The sequence below is a fragment of the Melozone crissalis genome, unplaced genomic scaffold (assembly GCF_028551555.1).
Source record: "Melozone crissalis strain CALT ecotype California unplaced genomic scaffold, PUWL_Pcris_2 ptg000036l_1, whole genome shotgun sequence".
Classification (NCBI taxonomy): Eukaryota; Metazoa; Chordata; class Aves; order Passeriformes; family Passerellidae; genus Melozone; species Melozone crissalis.
The window spans coordinates 18,744,867-18,766,704 of NW_026535814.1; the positions used below are offsets into that span (position 1 = coordinate 18,744,867).

The 21,838-nt window shown below is 37.1% G+C and overlaps 1 protein-coding gene across 1 annotated transcript in view; it reads right to left on the reverse strand.

Annotated features, from left to right (window-relative positions):
* The window catches only part of RIT2 (Ras like without CAAX 2), a 176,790-nt gene that overhangs the window by 108,396 nt on the left and 46,556 nt on the right, over nt 1–21,838 (reverse strand). The window contains exon 2 of the mRNA XM_054283368.1: nt 15,796–15,852. Coding sequence (XP_054139343.1) covers nt 15,796–15,852 — 57 coding nt within the window. The remainder of the gene's footprint in view (nt 1–15,795; nt 15,853–21,838) is intronic.

Sequence of the window (21,838 nt, forward strand, 5' to 3'; positions counted from 1 at the left end):
ATTATCTGCATTACAAATGGTGTCTGCTGTATTTACACTTCTCCCAGTGTTTGAGAATGCTATACTTTATTTCACCTAATTAATTTATAATATGAATATAATTTTCCCTATAAAACTAATTTGGGGGCTGCTAAACCACATGTATTAATGCTTTACACCCTACAGCTCTAAGGAGTGGTATTTAATAAAAGGCCAAAATCCAGCTGCTATTTCAGTGAAGCATTAAAAGAACGTACAGAATAGGCATGAATGATAATCAGACATCAGGCAATAAATCAGACCACAACTATATTGTTCAGATTAAGCTCAGGATTAATTTTTTTTCTGTGAGGTTAATCACAAAGTCTCAGCTTTTGGTTTGGGAAAAATTCTGCAGAAGAGTGGGTCATTGCATGAAAAAATCTGTGGATGGAATTTACTGACATTGCTAATTGTATTTCAAACACTGACTGTAAGAATGAGCACTTTTTAGAGTACCAAAAAGAAAAGAAAACAAAACTCCCACATCCTTGTAATCTGAACAATGCGTGGATACATGAATTGTACTGTGAAAATTTTTTTTTCCTACATATAATGTTTTTTTAGAATCTTATTTCCTACAAAGATTAAAAATAAAAATGAAAATAGATACAAAATTATTCTCAGAGGATTATATCATATGGCTTCAATGAAAACTGACTGTTTAATGTGTTGTAGGGTGGAACAAAAAAAAAGATCCAACTCTTTTCTAAATGGTACATATTTCTTTTTAATTTTAAATTCTTTCCTCCTTTTTGAATATCTAAGTGTTTTGGGGTTTTTTTAAATTCTCTTTTTCTCATTTTTAATTGTCCTTTGCAGTGTTAGAAAATTAAAGAAAAAAATTGCTTAAGTTTTATGTTTTCTGGCTTCTGTTTTTCTGGGGGTTTTTTTTGGTGTGTTTGTTTGAAATTAATGCATGATCATTTTTTCAGATTTCTTTTTTTATAGGACATAATTCTGGAGACAGAAATACAGTAATTAATGCAAGGTTGTGTTATGACCGGTTATCTTGGAGAATCTGAATTCATTAAGAATATATATCTGTACTTTTTCAGTTATGAGCAGGTAACTGCTTCATGATAAATAGAATTGAATGGTGTACAATTTAAAGGGGAGCTCTATTGGACTTTTTGTCTGCATCCCAGACATGTTCCAGTCCCTGAAATTTAGGTCAGATGCTTCTTTTTTCCATTTGTTAATTCTGTTTCTATGCCTTCTAAACAAAGCCTCTCTTCTCTTTCTTTTACAATACCAATTGCAGTCAAAAATTATCAGATTCACATATATAGGTGAGCCAAAAGACATTTTACTTGACTGAGGAGGTGTCAAGCCAGCAGAAGGGATCCAAGCTCAGTCAGACACACCTGGAATTCTGCCTCTTGTTCTCCCTGTGTGCCAAAGCAATGGCAGGAGACACAGCTCTTGGTGTGCTTAGATTATCTGCCACAAATGCATTTCAATTTAGCAATGCTCCTGAATGTAGGACGGTCATGAGTCTTTGCCTGCATGAGTGTTGTTTCTATTTACAGCAAGGAATTTTTAAATGAAAAGACTGGATGAACAGAGACATAAACCACTGCACCAAATACTACACATGAACTCCTCCTCTTTGAGATAAGAATACGCATGTCGTAGGAATTACCCATCAAAATACATTGCCATTAAAACCTCCCTCAGCAAATAATTATTTTCCTGGACTATGAGTGTTTTACAATTTGGGTGAGCGCTGCTATCAGCATTCTGCAGACAGGGACACCAAGTCACAGAGGTTGCGCTCCCATAAGCTCTGCACACATGATAAGCAATTGGTGGTTTAGAGGAGCAGGACTAACAGATTTGATTGCCTTGTATTTTGTAAATACTCACATGGATAGCAGTAGCCTTTAATATAATGCAAATAGGGATATTAGTACTGGCCTATTAACTAGGTTATTTAAATATTCCAGTTCCAGCTCTGTTACATCATTATGTGTGGTGTCCTGTGCAGGGCCAGGAATGGGACTTGGGCCAACTTGATCCTTGTAGGTCCATCCCAGCTCAGCTCATTCCGTGATTTTATTTTCTGCAATCAATTTTTATATCTGCAATCGCACTTTTCTTCCCAGTGATGATGATTTTTTGTTTCTCAGCATTGGGCTGTATTTGCCATTTGTCATTTGTTCAGCGTTGTCATGTCTTTGTCAGATCCTTCAGGTTTCACTCAGTTTCATGTTAACAGCACACGTTGCCTGTTACCAGCCTACAAAAGTGATGGTAACAGACAATATTATTCCAGGCAGAAGAATCTTGATGATGGTTTGCAGAAGGGAGAAAAAAAATACCTTTTCCTTTCTAAATCCACAGCCAGAAACACTGCCTTCAGTAACCACATGTTCTGAACACCTCAGCTTCTTCTATAAAAGAAATGTTTGTAAGTAATGCAGCATTTAATGTATATATTACTTCTCTGCTAGCCCATAAAAAAACCTATAGTGTAGGCCCTGAGAAAATAAAAATAATCTGAGAAAAAATAAAACATTATTCATGTTAAGTGCTTATCATAAAAGGAATTCATTAATTTATTCATTGTACATTCAGTTTCATAATAAATACCAAAATCTCTATATCCCTGTTTTCATTTTAGCATTCAAATTGCCATAAACATATTTACAGATGAGATACTGAACCAAAGCTTTGGCCACGTACAGAAAATCCTCTGTAATGTTTTCAAATGGCCATGCTAAATTCAAATGCATATCACTGCTGTAGATTCCATCTCTTCCCAGTTTCAATTGAAAAAACAGTATTTCCTTTACTTAGCCTTTGTTCAGTGTCATAACATGCTTTTAACTAATTTCTGTGTTCTGTTTTAGGGGCTTCTGTTCCTTCAATGGTACCTAAATATTATCCCTGATTTCTAAATGGCACAGGTTCCCCAGAGGAGATGGCTGCCCCATCCCTGAGAGTGTTCAAGGGCAGGTTGGACAGGGTTTGGAGAAACCTGGTCTGGTGGAAGGCACCCTTACACCTTCCCATATTCATACCCATGGCAGTACAATTTGAAGGAATGATATTTGGAGTACATTCCAATGAAACTTTTTCTGTGACTATGCAGTTTATAAGATAATTCATAATTTCAAGGAGTGAAGACACAAATAAACCAATTAAAATTTAACAAAAAGAAAGTAATGATTCTATTACCTATATTTGAAAACAAAAGAGCAGAACATCTTGTAGTTGATTTTGTCCTCCTAAAACAGGAACTGCTAATAACTTCAATGGAAAGCAGAAGCACAACTAGATTGTACCCAGATCCTCAAACAAACCTCTTCATTTAATCCTAATCAATGAAAAGTGGTGGCTCAATGCTTAGAGGGGCACAGTGCATAGAACCATACAATCACAGAACTGTTTGATTTGGGAGGGACCTAAAAGAATCTCATTGTAACTCCCCTTGCCATGGGAAGGGACACCTTCCACCAGACTATAGTTGCTCAAAACCCTGCCCAACCTTGAACACTTCCAGGGATGTTCGCATCCCTTGAACACTTCTGGCAACCTTATGAACATCCAGAACCGTTGTAGCAGAATAAAAACCTCAATTTAGGCCCAGTAAGTCTCATGCAGCCTCACTATTCATTATTAGTCGTTTTTAGCATCCACCTCTATCATACTCTTCTCTGACTCCTTCACCTCAGGCTTTAGCTGCATCTGCTTCCAATAATTCACCTAAAAGCTTCCTGAGCCTAATGGGCATTTCTGTTCAGCTCTCACCTCACCACAGTGCTCCTCTCCTAATGCCATTATGTATCTGTCTTAAAACAGCTGCTCTCAAATTAACTTTCTCCCTCTTGTTGGTCTGCCTAATGTTTCAGAGCTGTGCTCTGCAGGGCAGGACTGATAACACTGAGCTGCTGAAGCAGCCTGATTGATTTTCAGTTTTGGCTAAGTACATGCCAGTTTTCTTGGTGACCTGAAATGCACTCAGAGCCTTTTAAATTGGGAAATGGGTTATCCATTGCACAATCCATCTTCCATTTTTTTTCCTTTCTTTTTCAGTTTTACCTATGGATGTATATAAGAACCTCTTCTTGAATGTCAGCTTGCTGTTTCATTACTGTGGTGCCCTTTCATTCTTTGCTGAAAAGCACTGGAAGCAAAAGCAGCTTAATCTCACTTAGCCTATGGTAAGTATAAAAAAAAATACAAAAAACAACAGCGTTATCTGTGCTCTAAAATGTTTTGTGTGATCAGAAATCTGATCTGAACTTTGAGCCAGTTAAATTTAGTTTCTCTTCTCCCCTTGGGTTCTCATGATCATGAGGTTTATTAACAAAGCAGCTGGAAAAGGAGGCAATGTCCTGCTTAGCTTTCCAGAACAACTAAAATTGAGAATGCTTGTGCTGAACAGTTTTGCATGGGAGTGAATTTCTTCTATATGGAGTAATCAACAAGGATACAAAGCACAATGTACAATAGAAAATTCAAGGTAAGACACCTATTTCCAGACAAAGGAGGTAACAATATAAACCTTGGTAGCCAGCAAGGCAAACCCCTTGCTGCCTTTTCTGGCCTTGCAGCACCTTGCACTCAGTCAGACCTCTGTCATCAGGGCCCAAAGTTTATGAATTACAGCAGGGTATGTGAGCATAACAGTATATGTGACTATCCAGTCCAGAGAAAAATATTAGGGCCATTAGCAGATTGAAAATTAAGCACAAGAAACACCAATGCAAATATCTCCTTCCACAGAAACAGTATTTTTATAAAACTATACTATGTATTATTTTTTACTGTTTGCAACATTTTATTTTCTATTTGCAGACAAGTCTTTTCCCCTCCAAAATAAAATTATTATTAATTAAAGCAAAATGCTTTTTCAGAAGGTCACAGAGCAGTTACAAGTTCTGATCAAGGTCAAATTTATTTTACAATTTTTATTTTGAGACTTCAAGATGAAGTCTCAAAAACAACCCTCTGCACCCCTCTCCCTTCATTTCCCCAGGCACATGGATGGAGAAACTAATTCCATTCTTACATAGCAACACATTGTGAAACAGAGAATTCTTCTGGGTTTAGTCACCTCTTTTAAATGATAACTTTCTGCTGAGACACAGCATGGATTTAGGTAAAAGACGACACAGTTGATCTGAATAATTTGGTCCAGTGAAGCAGCTTTCAGTTATGATGCAAATGCTGTTATCAACAAAGCCACCATTTATGATTTTAACCTGCAAATATATACATATGTGACCAATTTTGTGTTAATCACTGTATAGGACAGAAAGTTTGTTGCTTAGAAAACTCACTTAGGTCTTCATCAGGACTTGCAGTGTAGTCCTCCAAACAGGCTAAGTTTTAATTGTTGTGTCCCCCACCTGAGTGAATAAAACTATTGTTCTCAGAGCTGGCTCTTACAGAGAAATTAAAATTTCTCTGCAAAAGTTAGCAATTTTGCAACTTAAGGTTAAAGATAACTCAGGCAAACCATTGCACTTGCTGTTAGGAACTGCTTGCAATGTAGATAATGCTACTAATATTTAATAAAAGCATATCATTATTTCCTTTGCTTCCAGAAAAATTTTATTTTATTCAAAGGCATGCATGAACAAAGTGAACAAAGTACTCCTGTTTAATCAAAACATGATAATTAACAGGAGTCCAAGTACCCTTATCTCGGGGAACAAGAATAGCAGGTAGCAATTTCCCCACTCTTTCAAGTCCGTGCTTGTGCTACTGAGTGGGAGAATCTGAGGGCTAGGAATTCACTTCTTGTCATTTCAGGGGAAGTAATTAGCAAGTTGGCTACATCTGCATGGTTATTAGCATGGATGGTGCCTTGGATTTAGTTAGGTGTAGATGGCTGCTGGGTTCCATGAAAGAAAGGTTAATGGAAACATTTGTCCTGCGATGAGGAATTTTGAATTGAGCGTGATAAATCATCCGCCTCTAGAAAACCGTGGCGTGGGCATCTCTTTCAATTTCAGAAACCATTTGCGGGATAATTTTGCTAATCACAATGTACAGGACACAGGTAAGCAAGTTTTCCCCATTCATAGGCTGCAACTCTTGCTTCAGGTCCTTCTAAGTTCATGACCTTAGTGGTAATTACAGATAATTAATGGTAATTGCAATCACCAAATGAGGGTTGTGATGCCCACAGCAGAACCACCGGGCTAAGGCCACAAAGTGAGTTTGGTGTTCACTCCAGCTTCAGCCATGTAATTCTGAGGACATTGGACATCCTCCTCTGCCACAAAACATGACATTCCACCCCACTTTAGCCCCAAGAACCTAGGCTTTCTTTATTGTATTTCATATTTCAGAGAATTCTTCATCTAACTAACACAAGATGCAGAGGCTAGGGTGAGATAATCATGTTCTATCACTTTGCATGCTTACACTGCTAATCAGAAACTACAATTTGTGTGTGGCTTCACTGTGGATAGCAGTTCTGGGTAAAAACATAAACTCTCATGTTTTTGATGTCACCATCCAGATGCAGATCTTTCCTGCAGCCAAAATCAGTCAGGATCTAAAGGTTCAGAGCTGAGTTCCACAGATCATATCAGGGGTTCACCCCAGTGAAAGTGTGCCAGAGAAAATCTACTACAAGGGAGCAGAGAAGAACCTAAGGAGGAAACATCGCCCCAGTTTACTTTTTTGGGTTAATATTAGGGTATAATTGTAGGTCTGAGGAGAGACCTGAAGATCTCAGCTCTGAGAATATTCTCTTCCGTTAGGAGAACCATTAAAGCTCTTTTTCTGCTTCAAACTACTAAATTTATCAATCAGAGACTTGGTGGATCAAAACAGGGGAAGAAAAGATTTTTTGACAGAGTAAAACCAAAACCACCCATTGCTGAATTGGAGGTCTTCTGCCCTGTATAAAGCTGTCATGAAGAAAAAAATTGACTGTTTTGTGTTGAACATACAAAAAAAAGTTAATAAGGGTTTCTATTCCTGACTGACTCTTTCTACACTCTGAATAGAGAAGATACTATAAAATAATTTTAATAAAAATATTTCATTATTTTAACTATTCTTACTGTTGCTATTATCATAAAAATATACCACAGAAATGCTTTTGTATTGTCACATTTATAAGAAAAGGCTTTTTTCTTCCTCCCTCAGTTTTAATCTGATCAGTGCTTAAGAAGAACAACCACCGAGTCACATTTCTATAAAGTTTTTAGTTATTTATGTATTCTTTTTGTATTTAGCAGATACACAATTAATCTGAGGTTTCCAGAAGAAATAGAAGGGTAATATACCATACTTTGAGCCTCCACTTACCCTTTTCAGTGAAGAGAAGATGGCCAAGGCAGGAATATATTTTACTTCCAGCACAAAGAAAATTAATGGAGTATGGAAAATAATAAATACGAACCATTATCAGCTAAGGGGTATTGTGCTTTTTTGCATGTGAACGTGAGGCAAGCATAGATCTCTCCTGACAGCACACAGGGTAAACACTTTTCTGTCTTCTTCCAGCCATAGTAAGCATTTGTTGAGCAGAGATTTTGGATAAATAGAATAATGTTATCACAGCACCACTCATAGCTGTCTACCAATGGATTTAACTCTGCTGATCACCACTGACCACCTGCCAGGTTTTGCTCATAACAGAGTCATTTGTTCATTTTCCTAATTTCTAAAACAATGGAGAAAGGGAAGTCATATCACCAGCCAGATTATCATTTAAGGTAATTCTGATTAGATAAATCCTCCAACTGAGGATATATAGAGCCATGAAAGGTCACAGGGCCATTTAACCAGTTTTCCTCGTTTGGAGATGTTCAATAGCCCAAGGAATCTCACACCGTGGCACAGGTAATTGCCACTGCTATTTTTGACAACAGGGATCAACTTGTGAAGGAATTTTGGCTCATGGACTGGTGTCTGAGAGTGAATGCATGTGATGCTTGACTGGGTTTTCACACCTTGCCTGTCCCAGAAATACAACAATTTCTGATCTCTTTCATTCCCACTTTTACCACCTTTTCCACATATTTTTTTCTACATGATCCCTTTTGACTATTTGAGCTTTGAGAACCATTTTTCACCAATTTTTTTTTAATTTATTAACCTCTCAGGCAGGTATTCCATGTTGGGGTGGCTTAATTTTCTTTCGGAATGCTACTGAATCAGCTTGAAAAACTGTTCAATGAATTGCAGAGGCTGGGAAAAGGGCAGAGATACAGAGTGGGATTTCCTCTTTTTCTGCACAAATGAGTTTTAAGATTTGGCTTATTTCATGTCACAAAAGTACAGAATGTTTCAGAGTCCCCAGCGTCTGCTCCTAGCAGGTGACAGCTCATGCATCAATCCTTGCTCATGCTTTAGGGTAAAGAATAGCTCCAGGTATTAATATCTACATGGAGATACTAATATCTTTGTGTATTAATATATTATAATATTAATAGCTCCAGATAGATGACTCTACACTTGATCTCTACACTATTTCCTCCTCTTCACAGCGTGGTGAAGAAGGGCTCAGAGCTGTGGCTGCTGTCTGGCACTGCGGTGCCTGAAGTGAATCTGCCAGCAGAGCTGCAGTGTTCAGTTTTCTGAGGGCATGTGAGACAGACACACACCACTGCACTGCCAAGGCTGAAGTGCAGGCCAAAATTCTCTTTGAGGTGTTCTGACCAATATTCCAAACTTTGAGGAGGTGTTTGGTGACTTCAGAGGGGAGATGATGACTGGAGAATGAGATCCCTGGGGTTCCTACTCTCTAAAAAGACACTGACTGCATTTGCTGCTCTGATATTGCTTGTATCAGATATGTTACTAAAAGAAAATTATTAGGTTAAGCAATATTTCCTTGGTGTTTGAAAATGTTAATCGAAAAAGATCTGTCACCTGATGTAAACAGCCCTAAAAGTAATTCCATGAGTCATATGTGTAAGAAAACCTGAAGTTTGGACATCAAAATTATGAGCAGGAGTTCTGGGGAGATTCCCCTTGAGTACAGACAGAAAAATGCAACTTCTTGTTTGATAGTTTTTTTTTTATGAAGTCTGAAAACAATTTAGAACTGGACAGCTGACTCATGAAATCAAAATACAAGGAAGGAAAGTTTAACATTACAGCAGGAGATCATATGTCTGAGTATCACAGCATGTTTAGAATAGGACCAGACTAGTCCTTTAACAAGAGAAATACTGAAGTTCTCAACAGAAAGAATCAAATTTCATCATGATATGAGATTTTGTCTAAGACAAACATATCTCATACTGAAATGTTGGGAGATTATCCCACTATCATTAATGTGCACTTTAAATAAAAAATACTGCATTTTAAAAAGAAATATCTCAAAGAGAAATAGGATTATTTTTGGCTTTCAAGTCAAATTGTTCCCATCAGAGAGAGAAAAATCTGCTGTGATTTTCCAGTCTCCCCTCTCTGTGCTTTCAAATAATTTGTATTTCCTTTCATAGTGGGATGAAATACTAACACTAAGCAGAAGTTATTGCCTCCTTGAAATCTAAACTAACTGAGCATTTTGGGCACTTTTTCCATTCTTAATTTCTTGATGCTACTCCCTGTTTTTCTATGCATGGCTTATTTTTCTCTTACTGTGGAAGAACGTACACTGCCAGACTCATGACAATGTTCTCCTTTCTTTTGCCACCTTAGCAAGGATGGTGCACAGCACATCTCACTCTTCATTTTCCTCTATCCAGACACTCTGAGAGGTATCACAATGATTTTTGAAGGTCCTTGTTCTGTTAGAGCCATCAGAGAATGCACCACAATTCATCTTCAGGCATCTAGATTTAGAAACCTAGAGAGCATTTGTCTATATGCAAGGTTGGTAGCTAAAATCTCCTTACCCTGAAGTGTGGATGCTATCTAGTTGTCCATACTGGAGTCTGGATGCTTGTTATGCTCTTGGGAATGTTTCTGGTTTTCATTCACTGGACTAGAAGGGCTCTGGTGATCCACAGATCCCATGTCACACTCACAGGGGGACAGATATCAGCCACACAGGACCTCTGGAAGATCTACAGCCTTCTGGGTGGGGATCCTGAACCAAAGCAGGGCTGCAGGGCACAGAATCCTTCACTGAACCCTTTAGGTTGGAAAAGAGCCCTGAGATCACTGAGTCCAGCTGTTAACCCAGCACTGTCAAACCCACCACCAACCTATGTCCCCAAGTGCCACACCTACAGGGACCATCGCTGCCCTGGCAGCCTGTGCCACTGCTTAATACCCTTTCAGGGGAAAAAAAATATATTTATCCAATGTAAACCTTTTCTGGAGCAAGTTGAGGCCTTTTTCCTTTTGTCCTGTCCCTGTTCCCTGGGAACAGAGCTCAACCCTCCCCCCGGCTGTCCCCTCCTGTCAGGAGCTGTGCAGAGCCACAAGGTCCCCCCTGAGCCTCCTTTGCTCCAGGCTGAGCCCCCACATCTCCCTTGGTTACTTCTCACCAGACTTGTGCTCCAGACCCTTTCTCATCTCTGTTCCCTTCTCTGGACATGCTCCAGAGGATCTCAAATGGCTCCTGAAAACTGTGATAAAGGAAGAGAGCAAAGAACTGAATCTCCACCCTAAACCTCCATGAATCTCTAATTTGAACCAAGATACAAGATTCATGTGCAGAATTTAAAATTTGGATGTCTAAAGGTGAGCCTTATTCAGAGTATCCATAATCTCTGCTCTTTTTGATATACCTAAGTCTAAATGCCTTGCATCACAAGTGATTATCAATCTCTTAATAACGCAGATAACACCAACAGACAGCAAAATGAAAAATAAAAGCACAAATTTAAGAATATGGTTCAAAGGCATGCACCAGTATTCTTGTACATTCTTCATTTCTTGTTTTGAACAATGATGAATATGGAAAATAGAGGCAATATTGCTACATCTACATAATCAGTGTGAATACCCTTGGGAGACAGTCCTTGGAGACAAATTGATCATTTTATATGAATTTTTTATGCCACGTCAGATAAGGCCAATAAATATATGGAGAATGATGAATGAAAGAAAAAAAAAGGAAAAAAAAGAAAACAAATAATTTTGGGGCTCAAATCTAGTTGTGATGTGCTCAGTCCAACCTAAATATTTCTTTTCTATATAAAGAAAAAGAGTGAGAATTAATTTAGGGATGGTCTACACATGCATTCACATTTTATATAAGAGCAGAAATGTTCTGGAAACTATTTGTACCCTAAATATAAATGTGAATAGAACTTTTGTGGCAAGATGCCTCTCCCCAGATCTAGCAGATGTGTCCCACCTTTGTCCTCTTTAATTTTTAATGAGTTTGTATTTCCCTTGCTTTATACTTTTTCATTATTGTACCTTCAAAACCGATACAATCTTTATATCACAAACATTTTTTGGTGCTCATTATATAAACCTAGAATATTTCCAGCTCGGTTTTCCTTTTTTTTTTTTTTTTTGGTGTGAAATTCACCCCCGTGCTTCCAACATCTTATTAAAGATGAGTAAATGCATTTTATTTGATGCATTGGTGAATGCAGCACTTCGTTAGGGAACCTCATGGAAATTCATGTGCTTAATGCTAGAGTGCTTTCCATCCCACACCCATTTCAATTAGAGTTTGACATTGACGCAGCCTTAATGCCCTCAACTGCTCATTTGACACAATCTCATGCAGTGATATCTCAACAAAACAGGAAGCTGCTCTCGCATCTCGTTTGCATTATGTATTCATTTTAAGATTAGTCACATGGTCAATGAGCGTCTTGGAGCCTGTCCAGTTTGCTGCTCTGTGTCGTGTTTCCTTTCCTGACACTCCACTTGCATTAACTCTCTGTGATGTTGCCAAAGACGGTGCAGACTGTAAATTGCTCTCAGCCATTTGTTCCAGAAAATTATCACATCCACCGCCACTTGGAATTTATGCCCATTGTTGATTACAATTAAATATTAAATGCGCTCTAAAATAATTTAATTTTCACAAAGTGCTAAGCTCTGATGTTTTTCTTATATACAGTCTAATACAAATTTTACCCTTCCTCTCCCCCTTTACTTACAAAAGTAATATGTTTCTGTCTCAAAATTTTGAGCTGCAATGCTTGTAGCAAATCTAAAATATGGCCACTATACACATTTGATCTTGAAGTGGCATTAAACTCAAAGCGACGGCATTAAAATTAGCAATTCAGGTAGCATTTAACTTTTTAATCAATATTTACTCTATATTTTAAATGAATACTGACACATCTAGTTCTGTATTTATGTGTATGCACACAACATCCGTTAAATTCTTCAAAAGTCTACATAAATCATAAATATAGAGAGAAAAAACATGTAAATAATTCTAAACCTATTTGCATAGCCCTTTCAAGATCAAAATTAACACATTTGAAGTATATGTATGTATAACAAACTATTTCACAGGAATTAATGGAAATTAAAACCAGCTGAAATTATTATTCTACTTCTACTATTATTATTCTACTTCCATGTCAATGCTTAAAATGGGCACTGAAAAAAGTTTTAAATTATAAAGTGATTGTCAATATTTTGGTAGCCCCAGGGTCATCAACAGCTTGCCCTTAAAACTGAAAGTGATAGATTTCTGGGATTTCAGGGACAATGATGCTGTTTAGAATGGCGCCTCTATTTCACTACCATCTATTTGTTATAGGACAATTAATTAAAAAAAAGTCCCATCAAGTGCAAGGAGGGACAACATCAATTTGGTTAGCACTATATCTTTAAATTTTGGCTAAATTTGCACAGTTAGGCTTCATGGTTACTGCCACCACAATGCCATATAATAGAAAATAAAGAGAACATAATAGGTCGTGCAAGAGCATCAGAAAAAATTAGGTGGGTATTTATTAGAGTCTTTTGTACATGTCAAGCAAATGAGACAATCCACCTTATCTCAATGCTCAGCTGAAGTGCTGTAGTCTCAGTAGTTAGATTAACACTGGAAATCTGTGGATTATCATTTAAACACACTATAGAATTTTTTTTTCTGGACAGGATCACCCCTTCAGTGACCTCGACAGGAACCTCTCTTCCTTAAAAATGCCCAGAAAAATAAAATTGCAGGTGCACAGAACTATTTATTTGCAAAGAAGTATCCCAAAAAAAAGTGAGGCCAGGTGCCTATAAAAGTTCAGGACAACGCATAGGTTCCATAAACAAGATAAAAATTGCTGAGGAATGGAAGGGGCCTGGAATGTATGGTACAAGACAAAGGCGATAAATTGATATCCAGAGAGATCAGGGATCTCAGAAAGAGAAGAAAAATTGTATTTAATTTTTTGCTTTGTCACTCAGACAGCTTGAATGTAGATTTCATATGTGGCCCGTTTTGTAATTTCTGCATCATCTGCTGCTGGGTTACAATGAGAAACAAAACTCTGCCTGGAGATATCACTGATCTTAGATGGTAACTTCCCCATGACACGAAGCATCTGTGTCTATCTCCTCACGATTTTAGAGGAATAACCTTTTCTCCTGAAATCAGCATAGTCTTGGTCCTGGAAGTACTCATTTTGGATCCTCCTATTTTCTTTAGGCTGATGGTCTAAATAGTAAAAATATCCTACTACTGGATGTGTAACCAAACATGAGATTAATTCTGTGAGTTGAGACCAGTTGCTTAAAAGTAGTAAAAACAATCTCAACAGTATAAGCTTTTTCAGTGGGCTGCCATTTGAAAATTATGTGTTTGTTATTATAGATGTGGCAATAAGTGATTCCTTCTACTTGTTTTTTTTTTGTTTTATGTACAATTTCAAGGGGTCGTACACAAATTTACCTAAGGAAAAACATAATTACTTAGCGAAGATCATTCTCTTCTGTTTAGTATGTGTTTTAGAGCCCAGATAATAATAAGAACTTTTCAGGATGTCCTCATTATACTCTGAGAAAGAGAAGTGCTGAAGAGAAAAACTTGTACTTCCATTCTGTGTCTAGCCAGCTGGGTGAGATGGAATTCAATAATTCCCTGTTCACTTTCGGCCTCTCTCCTCCTCTCTAGTGTTGGTTTTACTGAGTAGAAACACTTTCTCACCCAAGGAGACCTTCATCGTGATCAAGTCCTCAAGGCATTCCTGCAGTATGTATTTTGAATGCACCATAAGCTTTCCTTCTCTTCATGATTATCTATTATTCATATTGTGGTGGTGTCTAGAGACCAATCAGTTAAGATTATGATGAGATACAATATAGGAATAAATACTGATGGCAGGTGAATAGCTAACAATAAAGATGGATGTAGGTACCTAAGTTAGTGATGTAGATAACTAATAATGTTCCTCTTTTCCAATTAGATTTAATAATTTCAATTTTTTTCTGAGAAGAACAAAAGAATTTGTAGCAATTCCACAGTAGTTTTGCCTTCTTTAGAGATGACACATCCCATTGGTGTTTCGCAATTTTTTAACAGTTATAAAATTACTAATGACATGAAGAATTTAGATATTTTTTCATTATTTAAGTTACGACCATTTACCAAGACCTAAAATCTAGAAAATGTGGAATACTATAGAAATAACAAATAAAAATTAAAACTGTCATTGTCTGCTCTGTAGAGTGATACAATAATTTTATAGAAGTTAAAGATGAGTTTGAAATACTTGAAAATTTCAAAGAAAACAAAAATTTTTTTGTCTGAGAGGAATTGATTTCTCTTTTTTTCCCCCAAAGTCTTTGGAAATACAGATGATTTTAGTGCAGTTTCCACTTATTGGACCCAGTTCTGTCATAATTCTCTTCTTATAATTAAACATTGCACATGGATAGTGTGCATAAATGTAAGTATAAGTAAATCTAAGTAATAAAGGCACTTTTAAATGAATAAACATGCAGTTCTGACAGTCACTCAGCATTTAAAGATTATTTCAGATAAAAACATGTATTGTCATAAAGTGTAAAACAGATATGTGTAAATTTCTATATTCACAAGTTTATGAAGTAGATAAACCCAACAAAGTTAGTTGTGTAATCCCGGAGCACAACTCTATTCAATTGAGCACTCATTTGATGTTCCTAGAGGAGGCCAGCTAAGACTTTAAAACAGGAAGTAGCACTAAAATAACAACACTTAAAAAAGCAGACAAACATATCCCACTCCAGATTGGATTTTTCATATTCTTTAGCGATTTTGTTTCATATTCTGCAGTTATAAATGCACAATATTGATAGCTAAAATGCATGAATGGCAGAGCCCTGTTTTTGAAAGAGGTTTTGCATAAAGAGCATCAGGAAGAAATATCTATGGTAAGACCATGACATAATGTCATTATACCTTAATTTTGTGTCATCTAAAGTTTGCAAATCTTCCTTCTATCTAAGGACCTTTTAAAAGCAGCTTCTCATTGTCTCACTGTAGTATTCACATTTTTTGAAAAAATCTCTTTGTCCACGATTTTTCTCCAGGGAAGCTGAGAGGCTTCAGAGAAAAGGAAAACAATGTTTACCTCATTTGCTTCTCTTGTGTTGTGCTCACATGTGGAATGTGTTTGGAGATTGTTTACTTACAAGTGATTGTTTTATTGGATTCTGGTGTGGATTATTTTGACTCTTTGGCCAATCAGGGCCAAGCTGTGTTGTGACTCTGGGAAGAACTATGAGTTTTTAGCATTCAGTAAGTGTTTTCTGTATTCTTCAGTATAATATGGTATTCTTTAATGTAATATAGCATTATAAAGTAATAAATTAATCTTCTGAGAGCAGCCAGTCAAATTCATAATTCTTGCCTTCATCAAGATATTCCCAGCAAATACAACATCTCGCAGTCTCACACAGGCAGAGAAACTGAAAGGGATGAAGGGGGGAAAAGCCTGTACTCACCTATAGTTGGGTCATGGTAGTCAGGGAATCGATGGCTAATGAACTGCATTGTCATTGCTGCAGAGGAAAGAGAGGGAAGAAAAAATAATTATATCACCACCATTAAATAGAAACAGCCAGAAGAACACATGGATAAGTCACTCATGCAAGTATCAGTTCAGATTGTGAGCGCAATTCTGTTCTATGTCTATTTCTGCAACAATGCAATGGTTCTACATTGATAACTCAGAGCTGATAAATGAAGAAAAATATGTATTAAACCTCTTTAATTGTCTTAATTTCAACTTCTTTGTACCACTCCTGTGCCCAAAGTTTTTAACACTTGGAAAATACTGTTAATCTGATATTTCATTCAGATTAAAATTGCCATGACAAAAACATAAAACAAGAGTTACAAGACTGATTCATAAAGGTCTTCACAGTGCTACAAAGTGCCAGTTATTGGAGTGCCTAATTTGATGTCTGGTGTATTTAGCAATACCTAATTCATTGAATTTGATGCAACAGATGAAGTCTCCTCTTAACCACCCAGAGAACCTTTCTTCTGAAGAGACTGTTTCATGACTGAATATTAACTGCTTTTAGGAAATTTACATGAGACTTCAGGAAAACTGCATTCTGCCATTTGGAATAGGTGGCAAGCTATGAAAGTGGAAAGTGAAATAGGTGGAAAGTTCTGAATTGGAAGTGAAATTCCAATTTATGTAGAAGCACATAAACTTTCATGTCCTGTTCAACATGACATCTGAATTTCATTGGCCTTGAAAAGCCATGAAAGTAAACTTGGGTATTCAGTGACTACTGAAACATGATAGCAATTAGATGAACTTGGGAAGTTGCATTTTCTTTGTTGTTTTTTCCTCATAAGTTTGAATTTCAAATTATTTGAGTCTCCCAAACAATGACAGTTGTAAATAAAAACCTTTCAAAAGTTAAATATGTGAATTCTAATTAAATAGAAAGGGAAAAAAAGTCAAAGAGAATTTAAAAAATAATGCTTGATTTTTAAACTATTTTCTTTCTATTTTTTTTCTGGCATTACAATTAATCTACAGCTACTATATAGGTAGTTGTTTAAAAAGGTAGCCTACCTGAAACATAACTATCAGTCACAAAACAAGAAATCCAACATCAGATTTTGCCTCATGTCTTGAACATCTCAGCTGCTTTCAACAACATGCACAACAGAGGTTATGAGCAAGATGAGAGACATTTTAAAAATCTGCATATAAATACACCGACTTCTCAAACAGCATTGTTTTAGTTTCATGCTTGTCCTTCTCATATTTTCAAGAAACAGAGGCTAGGGAGAAAGTTTTATAAAATGATAAAGAGGAGAAGTATTAAACATTTATTAGCATGTTAATAAATTATTGCATCTTTAGTGTAGACAAATATAAATGCTAAGAAGCAGCATTATAAATTCATAGATACCCAGAGAGGGTAACTGTGTAAAAAAAAACTCATTCAGTCCATATATATTATAGAGCAATAAATCTATCTACAGCCACACTCATGTCTTCTGTATTATATGTTTTCAGATGCATTACTTTTAAGCACTATACACGTTTGACACTTTTATTTCCAGGAGAGATGCCTGTTTTGTTGTTTGGTTTTTTTTTTAATCCTGACAGAGTTTTAGCCACCTCTGTTCTGATTGCTGTTAGCGGTTTATGAAGAAAAAATTCATGTCTGATGTGATCTGCCTACTTTGCTCTTAGGAGCTGAGGCAGCTAGCAGAGATGCTGCTCATATGGTTTATGCCTACACATTTCCAGCTTTCTGAGGCCCTATACCACAAATTAATTCAATTTACTTCACTACCTGCCACTTTTTCTTGCCAAGCTTTTTTTTTTTTTCTTTCTTTCTTTAAAAAACACCCCAAACTATTCTGTATCTGATCTCATTCTGTTTTTTTCTGGAGCTATGCCTGCGTCACAAAATCTGTAGTTATAATTGAAATAAAAATTCTCAGAGGACAGGCAGAGCTCATGGTAAATGTTTTTCCTCTTGCCTGAGACAGTCATGAGTCAATACATCATTTATATCCTCATCAAATTCACAAGATTCAAGAGGACTGAAATAATGATGACTGAAAGAATCATGTTGTATTAAATATCAAATTTTCTATTGTGGCATGCAAAAGTGGAAGTGTTCCAAAGGAATGTGAATGTGAGGACATGGTTTAGTGGAGGCCTTTGCAGTGCTGGACTTGAGGATCTCAGAGATCTCCTCCAATCTGAATGATCTATGTTTCTATGATTGCATATAAAATGAATCTGGAGAGGTACAGAATTTGAGAAAGGTGTCAAGAGAAACACTCAAAGTAATGAAGTGAAAATGCCTTAAATTAATCTCTTCAGGAAAATGATGAATAAAAGCTCCTTTCTTTATACATTTTGTCCCACAGTTTCTTCCCTGACAGCCCTTTGTCACAGGCTCCTCCTAATCACCAGCGGAAGGAACTTTTTTGGCCTCTTTAGTCTTTGTCACCTGTCACCCAGGGATTTAGCACTCTCTCACAGGAAGAGGGGACAGAAGGAATTGAGGTACACTGATCTTTTTAATCACTGAATCACAATGCAAGATAAGAAAGTTGCTGTACAGTGGGAATTGCAATCCATCTTCCTCTGTGTGTTCCTAAAGAGAAGAATTTGCATTTTCTGCTCCATCCAACATCAGGAAGTATTTTCAGAGCAGGCATGAGCTGGTCACTTCGTCTAAGTGAAAGCCATAACTGATTTGTAGCTACAAAAAAATAAGTTCTTTATATCAGGAGAACAAAGGACAAAGTCTCCAAACATTTGATGTGCAACAACAGCTTTGTCCGGTTCTACCAGGCATTCCACAGACCTGGCTGCTGGATGTGCAGAAATTAGCTCTGAATGATGGCTGAAGGTTGGTGGAGTGCCTCCCAAAGGAAAAGGACCTTCAATCACCACTGGCATGAAACCAAGAAGCTCAGCTGGAGCCTTGGGAATTGAATCTGCCCTGTCTGGGCTTCCCAACAGGACACCTGCCTCAGCTGGAATATTTCAGCTTCATTGCTATTAACATCAGCCCCAAACTCATTTTCCAGAGTGAATTAATTTTGAAAACTAACAGAAAAATGGTATTGGTATTTCATGCTGTGTGTTGAAAATATTCTCCTTGGTCCCATGGTTTTCCACATCCATTACCTTTTTTTTCTCCCCATATAAATTAACACTCATACCTAAAAAATTCAAACTGTCATTGAATATTTTGTGAATTTCTCCTTTGAAAATCCAAATTATACTACACCAAATTTTTGCAGGTCTATTAATTAGGGACCCTTGATTCTGATTTATGCCACAAACCAAGTGCAAAATGTGGCTTTAAAGCAGGATTTGAAAATAGAAATAAATGCCTAGGACTGATTCTTGAATAAATACATATACATGTAAAAACAATATTGGTTAAGAAATGGTTAAGAAACCAAATCAAACCAAGCAAAACCCTTTTAATCCATAGCTGATATTGTGAAACATTTTGAATTGCAAGTTGCCTGAAAATTTTTAATGAATATTTTATGACACTGTGAAGATCATTTCATTTAAATGGGACATGTACATCACAGAGAAGCTATGATAAGTAAAAGGATCATTGTTTCAGATGAATAGCATCATCTTTATATCCATCTGTGGCTAAGCAAATGCAGGTTGCCCCAGCTGAGCAAATGTAAGCCTGACATGCATGAGTAACTATGCAGCTTTAAAGTTTTCCTGTCTTTTTAAAACAAGAAAGGGGTTCAAATCCTTCAGATCAAATCCTTTACATTTTTTTTCTTTTTTTGCTCATACCATGTTCATTAACTATTTAAAAGGCTGTAAATTACACCTGTGCTGGCATAAAAATGTATATGTTTTCTTTAAATAGTTCTGTCTTCTACTTTAAATATAATTTTAAATTCCTCTTAAAATTATTTTATTTTCCACTGAATAAAGAAAATGCCATGCTTAGAAAAAGGCTGAGGTCACATATTTACTCTGAAGCATCCTTTCAACCAGTACAGCAAAAATAAAATTCATCTAAAGAAAGAATTAATCTTAAAAATATATATGTGTGAGTGGGCTCACAAGCCAATAGGAAAAATATTTTGATACTCCTACAGATGTGAAAGCAGATAGAAGAGAATCCCTCTCTTCTCCTAATTTTTTCTAAATTTTATTTATACCAAAAACTTTGAAAGCAATCTTATACTTATTTTTCAAGGTTGGAGAGTACCTTGCAAGCTTACACAATATTTGTTATGCTAATAGTATCCCTGATGTGAATATTTCATTCTTCCTGTCCCTCTTTATTCACCCAAGAGCTTCCACATATTGACATTCTCCTGGGTGATGGAGTGATTGTATAATAAATCTGTTTCCAACAGAATCTTTACCTTCATCACAAATCCCACATTTTAAACACTCTAACAAAATTACCACAGTAGTTGCATCTCAGAGACCAGTGATTCCACAGTGTAGATACAGATAATTTTGATTTAGATCCACCCTTCCAGTGGATCCTTAACTCATGTTTTCTATAAACATTGAGGTTTCAATGAGACCAGTGTAGAAGATTGACATTAAAAAAATATAATGTGGTAAAGTGAGTGGATTTGAGAATTACTTCATGATGTTCATGAAAAAAGAAGAGAGCATATAGGTATCATTACAATAGAGAAGGTACCAAAGAAACTGCAGAGTACAAAAATAGTGCAGCATTATAAGAGACATTGTCATGGAAAAAGAATAAATAAATATGTTTTATTTAAAAATTTAATATGCAACCTTGGCCCTGTTTATATGGAACATTAAAAACTTTCTAAAACATGGTCAGGGCAAGCTGGACATACCTTATTTTATTTTTTAATAAACAATTTGATTATTAGTAAATATATACAAATTATATTTTATCAAAATTAGACTATTTCAATAACTAGGCAAGAACTTTGTTGCTACTGCTTTATTTCTGAAATACTAAAGAGTTTGAACAATTCTTGTCTGGTGATTTCATATCCATAAGGCCTTAGGAATCATCTTCTAAAATGTATTGCCTTTTCAAAAGTTCATGCCTGAAGACTGCAATGTTTACTTCTATTTTGTTAGCTTGGAAAAGATACAAACATCCCTATAACTAAATATGAATTTTTAAATTGGCATGTTAGATAAATCATCATTTGCAATTATTCCTCTCACCACTGAATTTTAACCAACAGACAGCATCCAAGTGAGGTTCAACAAGGGCTAGTGCTGGATTCTGCACCTGGGTTGGGGCATCCCTGGGTGTGCAGACAGAGTGGGGAATGGATCCTGGAAAGCAGAGCCATGGAAAGGGACCTGGGGTTCCTGGTCAGTGGCAAGTGGAACCTGAGTCAGCAGTGCCCTGGGAGCCAGGAGGGACATCCCTGTCCTGGGGACATCAGGCCCAGCGTCACCAGCAGGGCAAGGGAGGGGATTGTCCCACCCTGCTCTGGGCCGGGGCTGCCTCACCCTGAACACTGTGAGCAGCTTTGGGTGCCTTTCTCTATATAAGAAAGATATCAAACTATTAGGAGGATCCAAGGGAGGCCGTGAGGGTGGTGAAGAGCCCTGTGGGGAGGGGCTGAGGGCACTGGGCCTGTGCAGCTGCAGAGGAGGAGGCTGAGGGGAGACCCCAGGGCAGCCCCAGCTCCCTGTGAGGGCAGAGGAGGGGCAGGATCTGATCCCTGCTCTGTGACAGGGACAGGACCCCAGGGAACGGCCTGAAGCTGTGTCAGGGGAGGTTTGGGTTGGGATTCAGGAAAGGTTCCTCACCCAGAGGGTGTTTGGGCACTGGGACAGCTCCCCAGGCAATGGGCACAGCACCAAACCTGATGGAGCTCCGGAAATGTTTGGACAAAGCTCTCAGGGATGAGGTGGGATTGCTGGGAATGGTCCTGTGCAGGACCAGGAGTTGAACTCAGAGGTCCTTGTGGGTTCCTTCCAACTCAGAACACATTTTCATTCCATTATTCTGTGAATAACAGGAGGTAAAGATATTATTTTTTTCAATAATC